Below are 16741 nucleotides of genomic sequence, written 5' to 3'. Positions count from 1 at the left end.
CTCTGTATTTATTTACCCATCCTAACTATTAGCTGCAGTGGGCGCTATTAATACAGAGCCCAGGGAGCAGTTAGGGATTATGTTTTTTGCTCAGGGACACTTCAACATATAGGCCACGGCCATAGGGGCCCTATTCTCAGATGGCCTCTTCAGCTGTGACTGCCCTAATGAAAATATTGTAGTAGGTTATAAACTAGTAGGTTATAAACTCCTGTACGATAGAGTGTCTACAGGTGCTATCTTGACCCACATGCCTTACAACTCGTGTTTTCGTGTCCACCTGACTTCTGGGTAGTGTCTGGGGAAGGGGGTGGGGGGGGGGGTTAAGAATAGAATTGACCCAGGGGCCTCCTTCTTAAATCCATCCCTGGCTGAACGTGTTTTCGTGCGGTGGCACCGTTATGCTCAATGAAAGCCCGGCTTACAATCATGCCTTCTTTCCCCCAGCAGGCTACAGTTGAAAAAGAAGCCCTATTCAGCATCCAGCCGTCTGTGCGATGAGTCAGAGCATTACACCCTGCGGTACACAGTCGAACACTGGCCAGGGAGGGACAGAAAGGAGGAAAGTGACTGAACGTGACAAATGAATTACAGTACAATAGAAAAGCAGCTTGAGGAGTGGGAGGCCGCGTTGACAGCGTAATGGTGAAAGCATGTGTCTCACCTGAGACACATGCAGCTCCCAACAAAATAGAGGGGTATGTGGGTCCATAGATGGTCCCCAACACGTGCACACTCACTTATACACATGCACAGGTATATACCATCGAGATACACAAACACCACACGCATGCACGGATTATATGTGCGCGCAGCCGCACACACAGACTAACCACAATGCAATGAAAACTAAAGTTGTTCCCACCTGCTCATTTATTAAGAACCGCAGCAAAGGTATGCAGTGAGTTTTACACAATGTACAGTACTATGTTCATAGCCTGGTACAGACAGCACCAGTCATTCATTATAACGCACGTTTGAACCAGGACTGCAATTATGGAGTGGGGTGGAGGAAATAGTCTACCCCATAGGCCTACTAAAAGCTTGCAACTGTACAGCATCCAAATTCAACATTCAGCTTACGTTCTACACATTTCATTCATATCCAAACATCAAATGATTGTTATTATCATCATCAAACGAGCAAAAGCAGAGAACAATAGCAAAACAGGAAACTGAGTTCTTATACCTAATGAATTATTGAATTACGAATTCTAAGCCCATATCCAGGAAGTAAGGTTTGTCGTTGCCTGGCAATCAGTAGTGGCTCAGTCTTTGTACATACAGGACGTGAGCATATACTGTGGAATATAAATGTAATGAAAAAATGAGTTGGTGAAATGGGATAATAAAAAAACAAAATAACAACAAAAACAAAACTGAGGCCAGGAGTGGAATTGGAATAAATTAAGTAATTGATTGATCTGCACAAAATGCGTGATTATGACAAGTAAAAGGTTGCATAATAAAGTATCCAGACAATTACTTTAGCACTCATCTCCCGTACAAATAAAATAAAATATAGAAATATGTGTGTGTGTGTGTGTGTGTGTGTGTGTGTGTGTGTGTGTGTGTGTGTGTGTGTGTGTGTGTGTGTGTGTGTGTGTGTGTGTGTGTGTGTGTGTGTGTGTGTGTGGTTTCTACATGATGGGGTCACTTTCTCCATCCCCAGCAGCTTTCTTCTTCAGCTCATACTTCTTTATGCGATTGACATAATAGATGAACACAATTACTGTTGAAAAAACAAAATATAACACAGTCAACTACAGCCATTTGTATTGGAATTTACAAATATAAATATATACTGTAACGAGGTACCATGCATATCAGGCTCAGAAATAATTTGTATAATTTGTAAAGTATTGAGGGGATTGTTTTCTTTTCCAGCCATTGACCTTATGCACACCGCAGCCATCTTGCCAGCAAGGTGGTAACTACGTGCAATTTCCCATTGGCAGCCCATATTCAACCAAACAGAAAAGTCCTATCTGATTGTATTTAACAAAGTCAAACTCACCAACATTGCAGCTGTACGAAAAGCTTGAATTATCCTCTTTCTATCTACAGTGTTTGTTTCATAAAAATACACGGTAGATATGTTATGAGCTACTTTCTGTCAAGAAATACCTTGCAGAGGATTATTTAGTAGTATATTTAGTATTAGTAATAGATTCAGAGTTTGGAAGCACTTGTTATCAGTAAATCAACCTCCTGTTGCCTCCTGCATTATGTGCAAATTCAAAACAGGTGGTACGCAATCACCGTTTAAGCAATATTACACAAGAGGGTGTGGTTTAACGTGATCTCTACTCATACTCTATCATCTGTCTATTCTGTTCATTAATGTTACTCTGTCTTTCTGTTGTGTGTGCCTGTGATATTGCTGACCTCTGTTGGTCTAAAATAAATAGACACCTGTCAATATCACCTGATGACTGGCTGCCACACCCTGTGTCAGCTGTTCCTTGTTGCATGATTAGTAGCAGGTTATTTTTTTTGCCTTTTGGTTTTTGGTTAGTTTAGGTCTTTATTTTGTTTTGGTAGTTTATGGGGAGTCTGGGGACTCTGGCTCCCCATGCAGGCTCCCCCACTTATAGAGGGTATGTGCGTGACATCATCATCAAACCCGGAAGTTATGCAGGAACGCCTACTGAGTGGCAAAACAATACTTTCTGGCCTTGACAGCCTATGCATTCCAAACAGAAAAGTCCTATCTGATTGCATTAAACAACATTAAACAATGTTAAACTCACTTTGCCTGTTGCTTTGCCACTCGATTTGCCACTCGATGTGCCATTCACTTTAAGCATGCGCATACCATACCCTCTATTAGTTTACCTGCCCATATTTTTGTTTGTTTGTTAAGATGTCTAGTTAGGTCTTGAGTTTATCATTATTATTGTTTTCGGCATTTATTAAGTAAACCCTTTATTTATTCAGCTATTCAGTGATCTGTTGTGTTACATTCCTGGCTTGTTTGGGGTTCAGTGTCTGATAATTAATGCTCGATTTCAAATTTAAATAAATTTGTTATATTTTTGTAAACTTTTAACCTGACTTTGTGTCCGTATTATGTTTTGGTCCTTGGTGTTCCAGCCAATTTTAAAGGTCCGTAACATGGACCATGTGCATTTTCAGAGGATGTTTATTTTAATAATCAATCAATCATTTGTGTCCCAGCTTGGATCAATGGAACCAATGTAGTATACTTACTCCTAGTTATCGGTATTGCAATGAAGTGTGTGTGTGTGTGTGTGTGTGTGTGTGTGTGTGTGTGTGTGTGTGTGTGTGTGTCTGCAAACTCACTGACAAATCCCATGACCCCAGCCAGGATTCCAATGGTGGCCCCCAATCCATACTTGAAGCCATGAACGCCAGGCTCCATGTAGCAGTAGCCAAGCGATGTGCAGTTACATACTCTCACTGGGGTTTCAAACAGTATAACACACATGCACGCACGCACGCGCACACACACACACACACACACACACACACACACACACACACGCACACTTACTTAGCACACTTTTGTGAAATTAACATTGGCTTAACACGCACGCGCCCAGCCGCCCACACACACACACACACACCTATACAGTATACATTGCATTTAACTATCACGTTAATTTGCATGAAACCACTTACCCTCAAACTTGTGTGTGACACCCATCCCTGCATTGTCTTTGATATTAATAGGAAGCAGGAATGTTTTGTCCTCATGAGGCGGCTTCTTCAAGGTCAGTGCAGCCGATGAACCTAAAAACAAAAAGACTTCATCTCAACCGATATGTGCAGAGCTTCCCAAACATTTTCAGCTGGAGACCCAAAAGATACATTTGAAAAAGTATATTTCTGATATTATTTTGAAAATCGTTATTAAAAGTTAACTTTTTACTCAGGACCCATAAAAATGGATATGTGAGCCCAACGAAAATGGGTCCCCGATCCATTGTTTTGGGAAGCACCGTTCTAAAGTCACCACATCACCAAGAGACCCTACAACAGTATGATGTATATACCGTCGATGGCGGTCAGGCCCCAGTTGGGAGACTTCTTGCCATGGGCCAGGGTGAAGGTGAACGGCTGGGAGAAGGGAGCACTGTCTGCGTCCTGGGCTCGGAGGATCACAGGCTGGGGCTTGTGCACACAGATGAAGGCCTGTGACTCCGTCAGCTTGGGTATGTTGTCATTGATGTCCAACACCCTCACAGAGACGTCGCGCTCTGCAGACATCTCGCCGTTTTCTGTGAATGTGAGTTGGATAATACTTTAAGTTTTCTGTGAAGGTGAGTTGGATAATACTTTAAGTTTTCTGTGAAGGTGAGTTGGATAATACTTTAAGTTTTCTGTGAAGGTGAGTTGGATAATACTTTAAGTTTTCTGTGAAGGTGAGTGGGATAATACTTTAAGTTTTCTGTGAAGGTGAGTTGGATAATACTTTAAGTTTTCTGTGAATGTGGCCATTTAGGCCTGAGATCAGAATCTAAAAATGTCTTCTACATCCTGACAGTTTTCTGAAAAAGCTATGTTTCTATGTCAGTCGTTCTTTGATTTTTCAAAAATAGCAGACCTACAAGCTGGTAGCGTGCCACTTGGTGGCACGCTATGAACTTGTAGATCTGCTATTTTTCAATAGCTAAAGCATAACATAATGCTAACACCAAAAGGGGTTCCCGCCAAAATGGGTTAAGCTTTCTGTGAAGGTGAGGTGGGACAATACTTTAAGCCAGTGGTTCTCAATGTTTTCAGACCGCGAGAGGTATTAAAAAGGTCTTAAAAGTCCTTCAATTGACACTTTATAAATGTTCAGATCTATACCCGTATACACTTACACTGAATGTTGGTTTGTTTACTGTTGATTGAGAAAACAATGTTGCACAATCATCTGGGGACCCCCTAAAACCATGTGGGTCCTGACACACAGGTTGAGAACCACTGAGATATAATACCAGAGGTGGAAATGAACTAAGTACGTTTACTCAAGTTCTTTAGTTTTGAAATGCTTACTTTAATTGTACTTATAATACCACTACATCTCAGAGACAAATATATATATCTTTTTTACTCCACTACAATTATATGAAAACAAGTTTACAAGTTACTTTGCAGATTTAGATTATTAATACAAAACATACCAGACATGACACATCCGTGAGCTGGTATTTCAGCTATTTCTTTTAAATGTTTGACAAATTTTGAATAATGTTGGTATTATTTTCATATTGTGGTAATGATACTTTTACTTAATTAAGACATCTAAGTACTTCTTCCACCACTGTATAAGACAACGGATCAGACTCTTTTTCCATGAATTTACACACACACACACACACACACACACACACACACACACACACACACACACACACACACACACACACACACACACACACACACACACACACACACACACACACACACACACACACACACACACACACACACACACTGCTGAGTGCTAAGCAGTGAGGCTTTGGGTCCCATTTTTACAGTCTTTGGTATGACCCAGCCCGGGATCGAAGCAACATTGTGTTAATATAACTCTCTACGTCTATGCCTTAAGGGTCCATTTTTACATACTCAGTGTTCAAATAACACGTGTCCCTTGTACTGTGTATGTATTGTATTCATCTCACCCTTCTCAAAGGCTGTAACAGTGACTTTGAAACCATCCAGAACCTCTCTGTCTAGCTTGGCTTTGGTCTTGATCACTCCGGTAGCTGCATCGATCTCCAGCCAGCCCTGCACATCTCCCTCCATCTTGAAACTGTAGGAAGCACAATTACACATAAGACACCCAAATACACACACAAACATACACGTCCGCTCACACGCTGTGCAGGCAGCAGAAATCAAGTTATAGTAGTAATGAATAGTCTTCATTTCAGATCAGCGCAAAAAATAATGTCTGCAATTGGGTTTATATATTCTTTACACATGTCCTACAAATCCTTTATTAAACATGAATAATGAATAGTCTTCATTTCAGATCAGGGCACAAAATAATGCCTGCAAATGGTTTATATATTCTTCAGAAATGTCTTACAAATCATTCATTAAACAAGAAATAAATATGAAAAGTCCACTTCAGATCAGGGCACACAATAACGTATGCAAAGGTTTATATATTCTTTATGAATGTCTTACAAATCATTTGCTAAACATGAAAGATAATTCTAGTAATTGTTTTGCGTCAGAAAATCCACATTAACATACTTAATAATAATTTACAAATGTATACAAATGGCTTATTCATGAAAAGTTACAAATACATTATAAATTATTTTTAGCCATAGTTATATATGTTTTAGTAAACGTTTATGAATGTGAACAAATGGTTTGTTCATGATTAGTTACTTGTCTACAAACTGCTTATATATATATGTTATATAACGGGTCATTAAGTGTTACCAAAGGTTTGAGAACCACTCATGTAGGAACCCAACAGTAAGAGTGCTTGCGTATATACGCGTGTGCCTGTGCGAGCGCGCGCGCCTGTGTGTGTGCAGGCATGATGATGAATGTGAATGTGTACCAGGGGGGCAGTCAGACAGATATTCTGTGAAGGAAATCGGGACTTCCTGAAAGTTCATATAATGGCCTGTTGTGGCGCTGTCATTTGGCCCAAAAAAAACCATAGCACCATAGAAGTCCATGTACAGTATTTGGGCCCAACTTCACCTAGACTGTATTACCTTAATAAACATGGTCATGAATACTTTCTGCTTCCAGTCACTAGTTTAAAGTCTCATTTCTCATGTCATAATATTCTTTTTGGAAAATTATGGTCCCATTTATTTAAAAAAATGACCATAAAGTTGCGTATGTTCTGAGGGGCGTGGCTACCGTTACAGTTTATGATCGGGAGCCACCCCCGTTCAGTCAAAATAAAAACCAACGAAGAAGAAGGGGGGAAGTTGTCTGGGCCAGCCAATGGCCAGCTGGGCCCAAACGGATCTACAAAGATGGCGACTTACAGTTCAAGGACTTACAGGCTTAATTTTACGTCCATGTTAGACCCGGGGAACGCTTTGTCCATATTTTTTACAGTCTATGGTGTGTACCTGAGCTCTTTGCCCTCTGGGTCCTTGGCCTCCACGGTGAGGAGGGTGAATGTGAGTGTACCTGAGCTCTTTGCCCTCTGGGTCCTTGGCCTCCACGGTGAGGAGGGTGGCTCCCACGGTAGTGTTCTCAGGAACCGTGACCTCCAGGATGTCCAGGCTGAACTCTGGGGGCTCGTCCACGTCGCCCACAGACACGGACACGGAGGCGGAGGAGCGGCTGTCGTACTCCAGGCCGGGCATCAGGGGCTCCGGGTTACGAGCGTCCATCTGCAGTGTGTAGGAGGCGGACGCCTCAAAGTCCAGCGGCTGTCAGGAGGAAGGCAGAGCAGCGGTGGAGAGTTCACCACTTTTAAACTGGCTTCCCTGTTTTGGGCATGTCACTTATCGACAAAGATCTTCAACAATGGTAAAAAATAACTAACATCGCCGATCTACATCTTGTGATGTTACAAATCACAATGTGAAGTGTTGTGAGCTTGTAGATTGTCTATATTCAGACATTTGCAAACAGTATAAAACAGGGGATAACAACTTAAAATCTTGAACACTTATTGACATGGGTCCCTCAGGGAACTATACTAGGCCCCCTCCTTTTTCCTGCTACACCAAACATCTGGCCCAAAAATAGCAGATTAACAAGTTGCCAAATGTTCGCCCTCAGAATAGAGTTCCTGTGGTTAAACGGTGAAGAGTTACAGGAGATGAACACAGTGAGACTTCCATATGAATGGCCCGGAACTTGTGTCATGCCAGCAGTGATTTAGATTTTGTTAAACTTCATTTGTCACCAAGAAATATTGTGCTGTAAATATAAAACTCTGCCAACAGGCTGGCACTGTATACGTTACCACCAGGTAGGATGTGTTTATTAAAGAGAGTGTGTATATATATATACTCATACCTTGGCAAGCACCAGTCTGGCCTCACCGGTGCCGTCGGTTTCAAGTCTGAACACTTCATCGTCGTTGCCGGCAGAGATGTGGAAGTCGATGCGTGAGCTGCCGCTGTTCGGATCATCAGCATCTGATGCCTTCAGGGTCAGCACTGTGTGACCCAGAGGTGTGTCCTCTGCAAGAGTGTGGCTTCCATACTACACACACACATACACAAAACACAGACAAGGTCGAAGGTCAGTGTCACGTAGGGCAAACCTTCGGAACCGGATGGACAGCGACACAGAGAGGAGATTGTGCGTGCGTGCAAGCGTGTGTTCTGTACAGACATAGCTGTCTCCTTTCCCAGTCTGCAATACCAACATCAGACAGAGAAAACAGTTTCTGCTGTAGCGAGGCATATATACTCACATCAGTCTTCTCAAACAGCGGCACCTCATTGTTAACATCAATGACCTTGATCAGGACGTTGCACTGTGTGCTGAAACCTGGGAGAAATAGAAGCCAGCATGGTGAAATCAACATAACGGTTTATTGGCAGGATTATTTATTCCCATTTCAGTGTTAAATGAGTGTCTGTGTACACGTGCATGTGCGGATTGTGCGCGTGACCATGCATGCTTCATGCTTCGTTCGTGTGTGTGTGTGTGTGTGTGTGTGTGTGTGTGTGTGTGCTACCTGGGTCACTGACTCCAACAGTGAGGAGGTATTGTGTGGCATCTTTTCTCTGCAGCCTCTGTAGAACCTGGATGCGTCCAGAAACACTGTCAATGGAGAAGGCATCGGCAGTTGGACTTTGGGACATGATGGTGTAAGTGATCATGGAATTGGCGGTCCCAGGTTCATCAGCATCGTGAGCGAGCAGGTCTCCTATTGGACTGCCTGAAACGACACGAGATCAGCCAATCAGAGAATAGAAAAATACAGTACAAGAAGTACAAGAATCATTAGCAAGAAAAATGCACATCATCACATTTTAACACTATTGAAGGCAAGTGAGTGTGAGACATGCATGCACACACACACACACACACACACACACACACACACACACACACACACACCACACACACCACACACGTATGTACGCACGCATCAACATTTTAGGACATTTTAAGAATGCAATTTTTTTTACCCTAACCCAAAAGCCGACATCTGGATAGCCCGGGTCCCAAATTCTATACTTATATTTGGATATTTGGCTCTCACAAATATAGTAATACAGGTTCACACAAACATTCACACATATCGTACCCACTGCTTCGTCCTCCTGCACCTCAAAGACCGTCTCTTCATTCTCACACACTGGTGGGTTGTCGTTCACATCTTCCACCACCACCTGAATCTCCATGGGGGGATCCACCTCCTTGCCATCCTTATCCTCAGCCAGCACCACCAGAATGAACTGAAACCCACCGAGGACACACAAACATGCAAAGGAAAGATCCTGAGTCATCCATCCTGTGTGTCGTTTGTTCTACACTATTGTGTGTGTGTGTGTGTGTGTGTGTGTGTGTACCGGTGTATGCAAGATTGTGCATTTGCATGTGTATGTGTGTCTCTGGGTTTGTATACTGTGTGTAATGTGTGTGAATATATCTATTTGCCAGGTGCTTGAAAAGCACCTGGACTACATTTGCTACTACCTCTAGTAGCGACCGTAGTGACGACCGTAGTGGACACATTTTCATGATTGGCTGCCTCGTCTCTAGGCTGCCTCTAAGCCAATGGGAGACTTACCCATAAAACACATAGTCTGAGCAGCATAAAACACATACTCCTAACGCTGCAACGTGAGGCTGTGAGCTGAGGCAGAGGCTGCGGCACACACACTGATTATACTGTAGCTGTTCATAAACAAGAGTTTTCTGTACCTGGCAGTTATTATGAGTCATTCTTGTTTATTTTACTATTATCCACACTGTTGAGGAGTGAAAAGGTCTATTTGGAACCCCCTCAAGAACCAACACTGTTTTAACATAATGTGTACCATGTCTTTCTCTTCCCTGTCCAGCTCCTCAGTCAGCTGTATCTCTCCATCCACGGTGACAATGAAGGGGAACCCAAGAGCCCTTTCCTTCTGCAGCAACCTGTAAATAGCGTTGTGGTCGTTGGACTGGACCTGGAGTTAGACAGAGGGAGGAAGGAAGGGAACAGGGAGAAAGAGGACAGTAGGGATTATCATCCACATTCAAGTGGTATCGGAGCCTTACACCGAAGGTTAAATATTCAATTAATGTTTTAAACCCGTTCTACAGAAAATATGTATTTATTTGTTTTATACATTTCAGCATTAAGAGTTGTATTTATTGAGAAAAGGGTTGTGTGGTGAAACGTAAATAATATTTCATTTTCGGGCACTGTAGATAACCATTCACCAACATTCATCAGATAATTAGATTATTTTCCTAGGCATTTTAAAAATAAAGCTTTCACATACTCCTGAGGGAGGAGTATGTATTCCTGCACATAATTGACACTTTGGAGATTGGAAGAGTAACATCATGTGAATCCCACTGTACCTTAGCAATCACCATGGGGTAGCTTGTTTTTAAGTGTTCCTTAATAGTGATTTTTCCAGGGTTGACCCATAGGTTCTGTTGTACAGCAATGTGAACATTGGCGATTGCACTCAGTGCGTTTTCAGATGCTCCAGCCAAATCCTGCACACGCACTCTCAGGGTGAAGTCTGGGTCCTCCATGGGGTTCAAATTGCGCCTCTTCATCTCTGACAGAGAAATACACAGTTGCCATTTAAACCTAAAAAAAAACATTGGGCACTATGGAGGAACACGTTTCGATAAGTGAATATGGCACTGAAGTATAAGATTACAGGGGGTGAATATCACAGAAATTATACAGCACCACATCTAAAAGTGTTTGAGGACTGTGCCAGAAATTCCAACCCAGTTTTCAGTGTGTTCTGCAGTATGGTCTACTGTATATACATACATAGTATTGAGCCTATTTGAAACATCAAATTCACCACATTCAAACGTTGTCCCTTTTGCTCATACTGTTCGAGTTGGGGTTTCCAATTCACACCACTGGCTATGAAGTAATAGCAAAATGGCAGCCGTGTGAATATTGTCACTGTTGGGTAGAAACCTTGTCCAAAACTTGTGTTTGAAATTTGAATGGATGGAATGAAGTTATTGCGACTGTAGGTCGCAGTTTACTATGAAAACCCGCATCTCCGTTCAGTCAGTTCGTCCGTCAGTCACGCCTCGTGACACGCTCCATATATGGCCAATTCAGAATTCATTCCATAATATGTTGATCTGACCTCATCAATCCCTGTACACTCAAGACACGCTCCATATATGGCCAGTACAGAATTAATTCCATATGTTGATCTGACCTCATCAAACCCCTACAGTAGATCTCCATATATGGAGCTGGCCTGTTCTGACATCACAGAAATAATTATTTTCATGACATCTTCAACGTTCCTGCAGGGCTCCATGGCTTTCAACTCCAATATCCGTTCAGCAGTCAAACACCTATAGGCGTTACCTTCAACAACACCTGCAATTTCGACAAACATACATGGGTGCATACATAAAGTTGTGTGTGTTTTTTTTTATCTGTACCATACCTTTGATGCCATGTGAGTGCACAAGCATAAATGTTTTTGTTGATGCTTTGATTTGACTGTGTACATACTGTACAGCACTTTGGTCAATCTCGGTTGTTTTAAATGTTCTCTATGAATAAAGCTTGATTTGATTGAACCACTTTCAATCTGGCATCTTTCCGCTTTCCACACGACACCAATGCAAAGGAAACATAGTGCTTTCTTGGGTTTGTCCTTTTAGCATCCTTTTCCATGGAACTGTACCTCTGTGCTTTTTCTTTTGCAAACTGATCAATCAATCAATCAATCAATCAATCAACCAACCAACCAACCAACCAACCAACCAACCAACCTCTATTTTGGGCAAATCCTTATGCTACTATGTAGGCAAACATAATACCAACAAAATACCATAATAAATAATACTAAAAATAACAAATAACAAATGCAATGCAATCTGTTGTGAGGTATGCAGACTTTTGTGCAACACTACGATGCAGTGTAAACTAAATAAAGTTACGGAATATGAAGATACCAAGTTTGTGCCTGCAGCCTGACAGAGGCATGTGGCACATGGCCTTTCAGGATGATCCTATAGGGCCTATAGTATAGGCCTATCATGGAACTGGTAACTGACCCTGGGCTTAGACTGAACTCATTTAACACCACCTTTAAGGGCAGCTTTGGAATAATCACCCAAAGCCGCCCATTTTAATCTCTCCGTATTTTCTCATCAACATTGAAACAATCCCTCTCACTTCCTCTGCTGCACGTGTTTAAAAGACTCCATGCTAGGATTTGACCAGCATTACTCATTCTAGAGTTTAAGAACACTGATGACACTGATGAAGGCTGGATAGCCGAAACGTTTGTCCCTGTTCAAAAATGAAATAAATGTTTTGAACTGAAGTCTTGGTGTGTGCGACCCAATATACCGTTATTTACACACGCGCGCACACACACCTGTTTTCTCCACACAGCTGTAGAAGGGGTTGTTTTCATAGGGGATGTTGTGTGTTGGAGTGCAGAACTCATCGAACGTCCTCTTCAGAGCGTCACTGATGAGGCCCTCTCCTCTACTGATCTGGATGCCCACTCTGGCCTCCAGCATGCGCTCTCCTGTTACAGGAATAATATCACAATCATACTTAAGAGAGGCACACGTGCTACTGTATACACCACGTGCGTGCGTGCGTGCGTGCGTGCGTGCGTGCGTGCGTGTGTGCGTGCGTGCGTGCCTCTGTGTGGTTGGTTGTGTCTGTGTGGTTGGTTGTGCATGTCTACTTTGTGTGTGTTATATAAATAGTGTGTGCATTTGTATACATTGGTTCATCATGCAAGTATATTATGATGATAGTGCATGCATTGCACCACAGACATGTGTTGTATGTGAGCTTTACCCTCCTCCGTGGTGGAGATCTGTCCTGTCACAGGGTCTATCTGGAAGAAAAGGGTGTTTTCCAGGATCTGGCTGACCAGGCTGTACCTCAGCTGAGCGTTGGGAGTCTCGGGGTCGTCCAAGTCTGAGGCGAACACACGCGTGAACGGAGCTCCTGCAACAACACGTTTCACAGGCCGTTCAGATGGACCCTGCACAGCGTAGCTCAAACTACATGTCAAAACAACCTATACACACTCAACACTACAAATGATCGGGACGCAGATGTAGGCCTACACACATGCAGGCACACGTGAACGTATGTGCATATACACACGCACTCGCGCACACACACACACACACGCACGTACACACGCAGACACATACATACAGTACACACGCACACAAACCTGCAGTGCTGCGTTCCCTAACCACGGCGGCATAGTCCGTCTGGTTGAAGGAAGGAGCATGGTTGTTGATGTCCAGTACATTTATGGTCACAGTGACTGGCCCCTCCACTACTTCACTGTCTGCTAATGCCTCCACCTGGATATAATCACACATGCGCGCACACACACACACACACACACACACACACACACACACACACACACACACACACACACACACACACACACACACACACACACACACACACACACAATAAATAATGCCATATAGGCTAGTGTGTTTAAACCCTTTCTAGTTTGAGTGTGCAAGCGTAGTGTATGTGTGCATTCATGTGTGTGCTCCTGTGAAGTGATATAATTCTACATAGTACTGAACTGCATACGCACCACAATAAGGTAGTGGTCATTTGTGGCCCAGTCCAGAGCCTGGTCCAGGTACAGCCATCCATCCTTTGAGATCATAATGCGCTCTGCACCTTCTCCAGTCAGTCTGAAGTCAGTTACACCAGGCTGGGATGCTTTAAACTACAACGTGAAGAAGAGAGATACTAAGAAGTAAGAACATAATCCAATAGAGAAGAAAAAAACATATCTGGTGATAATCACACAAGAATGAAACAAGCAATTAAACACGACCATATATCACCCCTATTTTAACTGCACGTGCTCGCTATCTATAGTTTAGTAAACAGTGGTGCTTCTTGTACTATGTGCGTGTGTATACCTGGTATATAAGATAGGGCACTAGTGTCCCCTCAGGCACATCTAGAAACTTGTTCTCCATCGGCCCCTTCTTGTCCTCTAGACCCTTCCCAGCAGCCTGTCAGCACATGGAGACGGAGGTTAATGGGTGTCAGGTATAGACAGAGAAGCAGTGTACGAATCAATTTCATTCACATATCACCTCTCGCTTCTCTTTCTGTGTGATACTGCATGTATCGAAAGCAGACAATTAAGGAGACAGTGAGTTTGATTCTCCTATAGAGAGCAGACAGTAGGACTATCTCGTCAGAAATGGTCCTGGCTGAACAGCTTGTAACAAGCTACAAAAATATGGCAGCCAGGGGTACCAGGCAATCACTGTGTTGAATGCAATGAATTAATACTTGTCATTGATTTAAATGCATTTTCTTAATAGATCCAGATCTTGATTCTGATGACATCATCTGTCCACAGGCAAATCAATTTGCCAGTGGAGTGTGGACCACTTTTTGAGACTAATTATTCAGAAAACCCCAGACCACAGAAAATCTACTGAATGTTCAATGTTCTGGTTTTTTGGGTGCAATTGAGGTCAGAGAAAATAAAAAAAATAAAAAAAAGGGAAATAAAGGATTATGTCACCAGACCTTTAAAGATGTCCATATTTTAGAGCATGTCTTTCATGAAATCCTCCTCCTATTATTATTACATGGTCAATAAAGATCCTGCTTGAGAAAGCATCTGGATGCGTTTCCGGAGACCTCTACAGTATGTCTAAATAGAGCAATGGTTCTAAAACCTTTTAATTTCAAAGACCCCCGTAATTCCATAACAATGAGATGGGGCTCCATTTGGTTTCATTTGTACACTCAGAGTTACAGACGTGTAGAGTCCATTTTGAATCCCCTCAAGGATCACTGAAGGTCCCTGGATCCCTCTTTGAGAATCACTAAACTAGAGGAAGAGGACAATAACATATCCAGATGCTATTGCCAGAGAAGCTGGACTCAAAGTGGAAGATCTGGCTAAAGTAATGGGAGATAAACTAGAGCGGTGTGCCCGATTGTCTTTTATGTGCAATTGGCGGATGATGATGAAAGCCCAGTTATCTGTTGAACTATTGACAGTAGCATTCTTATACTCTGCTATGGAACAGTAGAGCAAAGTCTACATAGGTTAGGTTTCCACCCTCTAAGGGTGAACGGAAGTGACATTCAGTTAAGTCACACTTTATGGTGCCCCTTAGTCACATTTAATAAGTTACCAACAACGTTCTTGCTTATGTAGCCATTTCTGTGACATCTGAGACTCATGACGTCTGAGACTCATTTCTATGACGTCTGAGCCTCAAACCTTTCGGAGACAAATTTCTTTATATTAATTATTGTCCTTATTGTAATTCAACTTCATCTGTATTGTCACAGGTTTACAGGTGTAAAGAAGTGGAATAACTTATTCAGATATTCAAATATTTCTGTTTGATATGAGTAATATATGCATATATGGGTGCATGGTTAGAAGAAATGTAAATGTAGTCAGGTAAAATAGCAACAAATAGTAACGTTTATTAAAGTTTTTGGATGTTTTATTATTCAGGGGCAAATGTAATGAGATATATACAGTACTGTATTTATTTTAAATTCACTACAGTAAAATTCCTGTGTCAATTATTAGTTATTTACTGTGCATTAATAGGGTACTGTAACTCATTGGTTCCACCTCCGTATTTAGTTGGTCGTGAATATGGATGTGTAGATGACAGCAGTGTTGTGTTATACTCACAACGGCCAGAAGGACAGGAAACAGCAGCAGATGCACTGTGGGTGTCATGATGAGACTCCTGGAAGGAGGAGGGGGAGAACGGAGAGTGGAGAGAGGAGAGAAGAGGAGGTGGAGAGAGTGGAGAGAGGAGAGGAGAGGAGGATGAAAAGGAGTGTCGACGTTGGGTGTCTAATAAGCTAATAAGGCCTTTGTTCAGACCGACAGCCCAGACCTGATTTCCTATCCTATTATTGGAGTCGAATGGGAATCGCTAAGGAACGTGATTCAAAGATCTGTTCCCATGTAGGTTTTGTACTGGGCAGATTTGTCCAAAAACCTGTTTGGGCTGCCAGTGTGAACATAGGCTTATAGATACTGTGCTGAAAGAGCACATTACAAACAACTCATTTATATTACTGAAATAATTCCCCCCACACATTGGCTGTCACTTTATATATTTTGATTGCATGCGCACACAAACAGTCACAGTCAGTCGCACGCATGCACACATGCACACACACACACACACACACACACACACACACACACACACACAATATAGCACTGAATTTAAAGCATCAGTCTTTCCACTCATTCACATGATACATTTGGAGGCAGGTTGTGTTTTATTTAGACATGTGTAGGAAGACAGAGCGCATAGAGGTAAGAGGACACAGGTCTCCATAACAGCCAATTTGTCATTTACTGTGAGCCAGCATGAACAGCTCTGATAAAGTTAGAAACACCTAAATGAAACATACCACAACAAAACATACTCTCTCCCCATGCCTTTGGCCTGGTGGAAACAATTCATGTTTATTACCTTCATCTGTGTTTACTTGGCTGATTATGTACTGTAGCCTACACACAATCCGGTTAGCTATGAGTAGCCTACACCCAAACAACTGAAGCATTTAACAGCGGACAGGTACATGGACGGAGGTACATGGACTTAA

At 42.4% G+C, this 16741-nt stretch overlaps 1 protein-coding gene across 1 annotated transcript; it reads right to left on the bottom strand.

Annotated features, from left to right (window-relative positions):
* Positions 1–1640: 1640 nt before the first annotated feature.
* cdh17 (cadherin 17, LI cadherin (liver-intestine)) lies at positions 1641–15854 on the bottom strand (the record flags this gene model as incomplete). Its single annotated transcript, XM_080768266.1, has 18 exons — positions 1641–1732; positions 3307–3423; positions 3646–3756; positions 4020–4244; positions 5637–5767; positions 7126–7370; positions 7966–8154; positions 8369–8445; positions 8636–8839; positions 9212–9362; positions 9948–10079; positions 10480–10685; positions 12498–12653; positions 12935–13087; positions 13323–13458; positions 13710–13847; positions 14047–14142; positions 15807–15854. The coding sequence occupies 18 exons, from the start codon at positions 15852–15854 to the stop codon at positions 1641–1643; spliced, it is 2607 nt and encodes an 868-aa protein (XP_080624392.1).
* Positions 15855–16741: the final 887 nt, after the last annotated feature.

Source organism: Protomyctophum bolini, assembly GCF_963924005.1.
Source record: "Protomyctophum bolini genome assembly, chromosome: 7".
Lineage (NCBI taxonomy): Eukaryota > Metazoa > Chordata > Actinopteri > Myctophiformes > Myctophidae > Protomyctophum > Protomyctophum bolini.
Note: the sequence above shows the minus strand (reverse complement) of the source record. Positions and strands in the feature narration are given on the sequence as shown.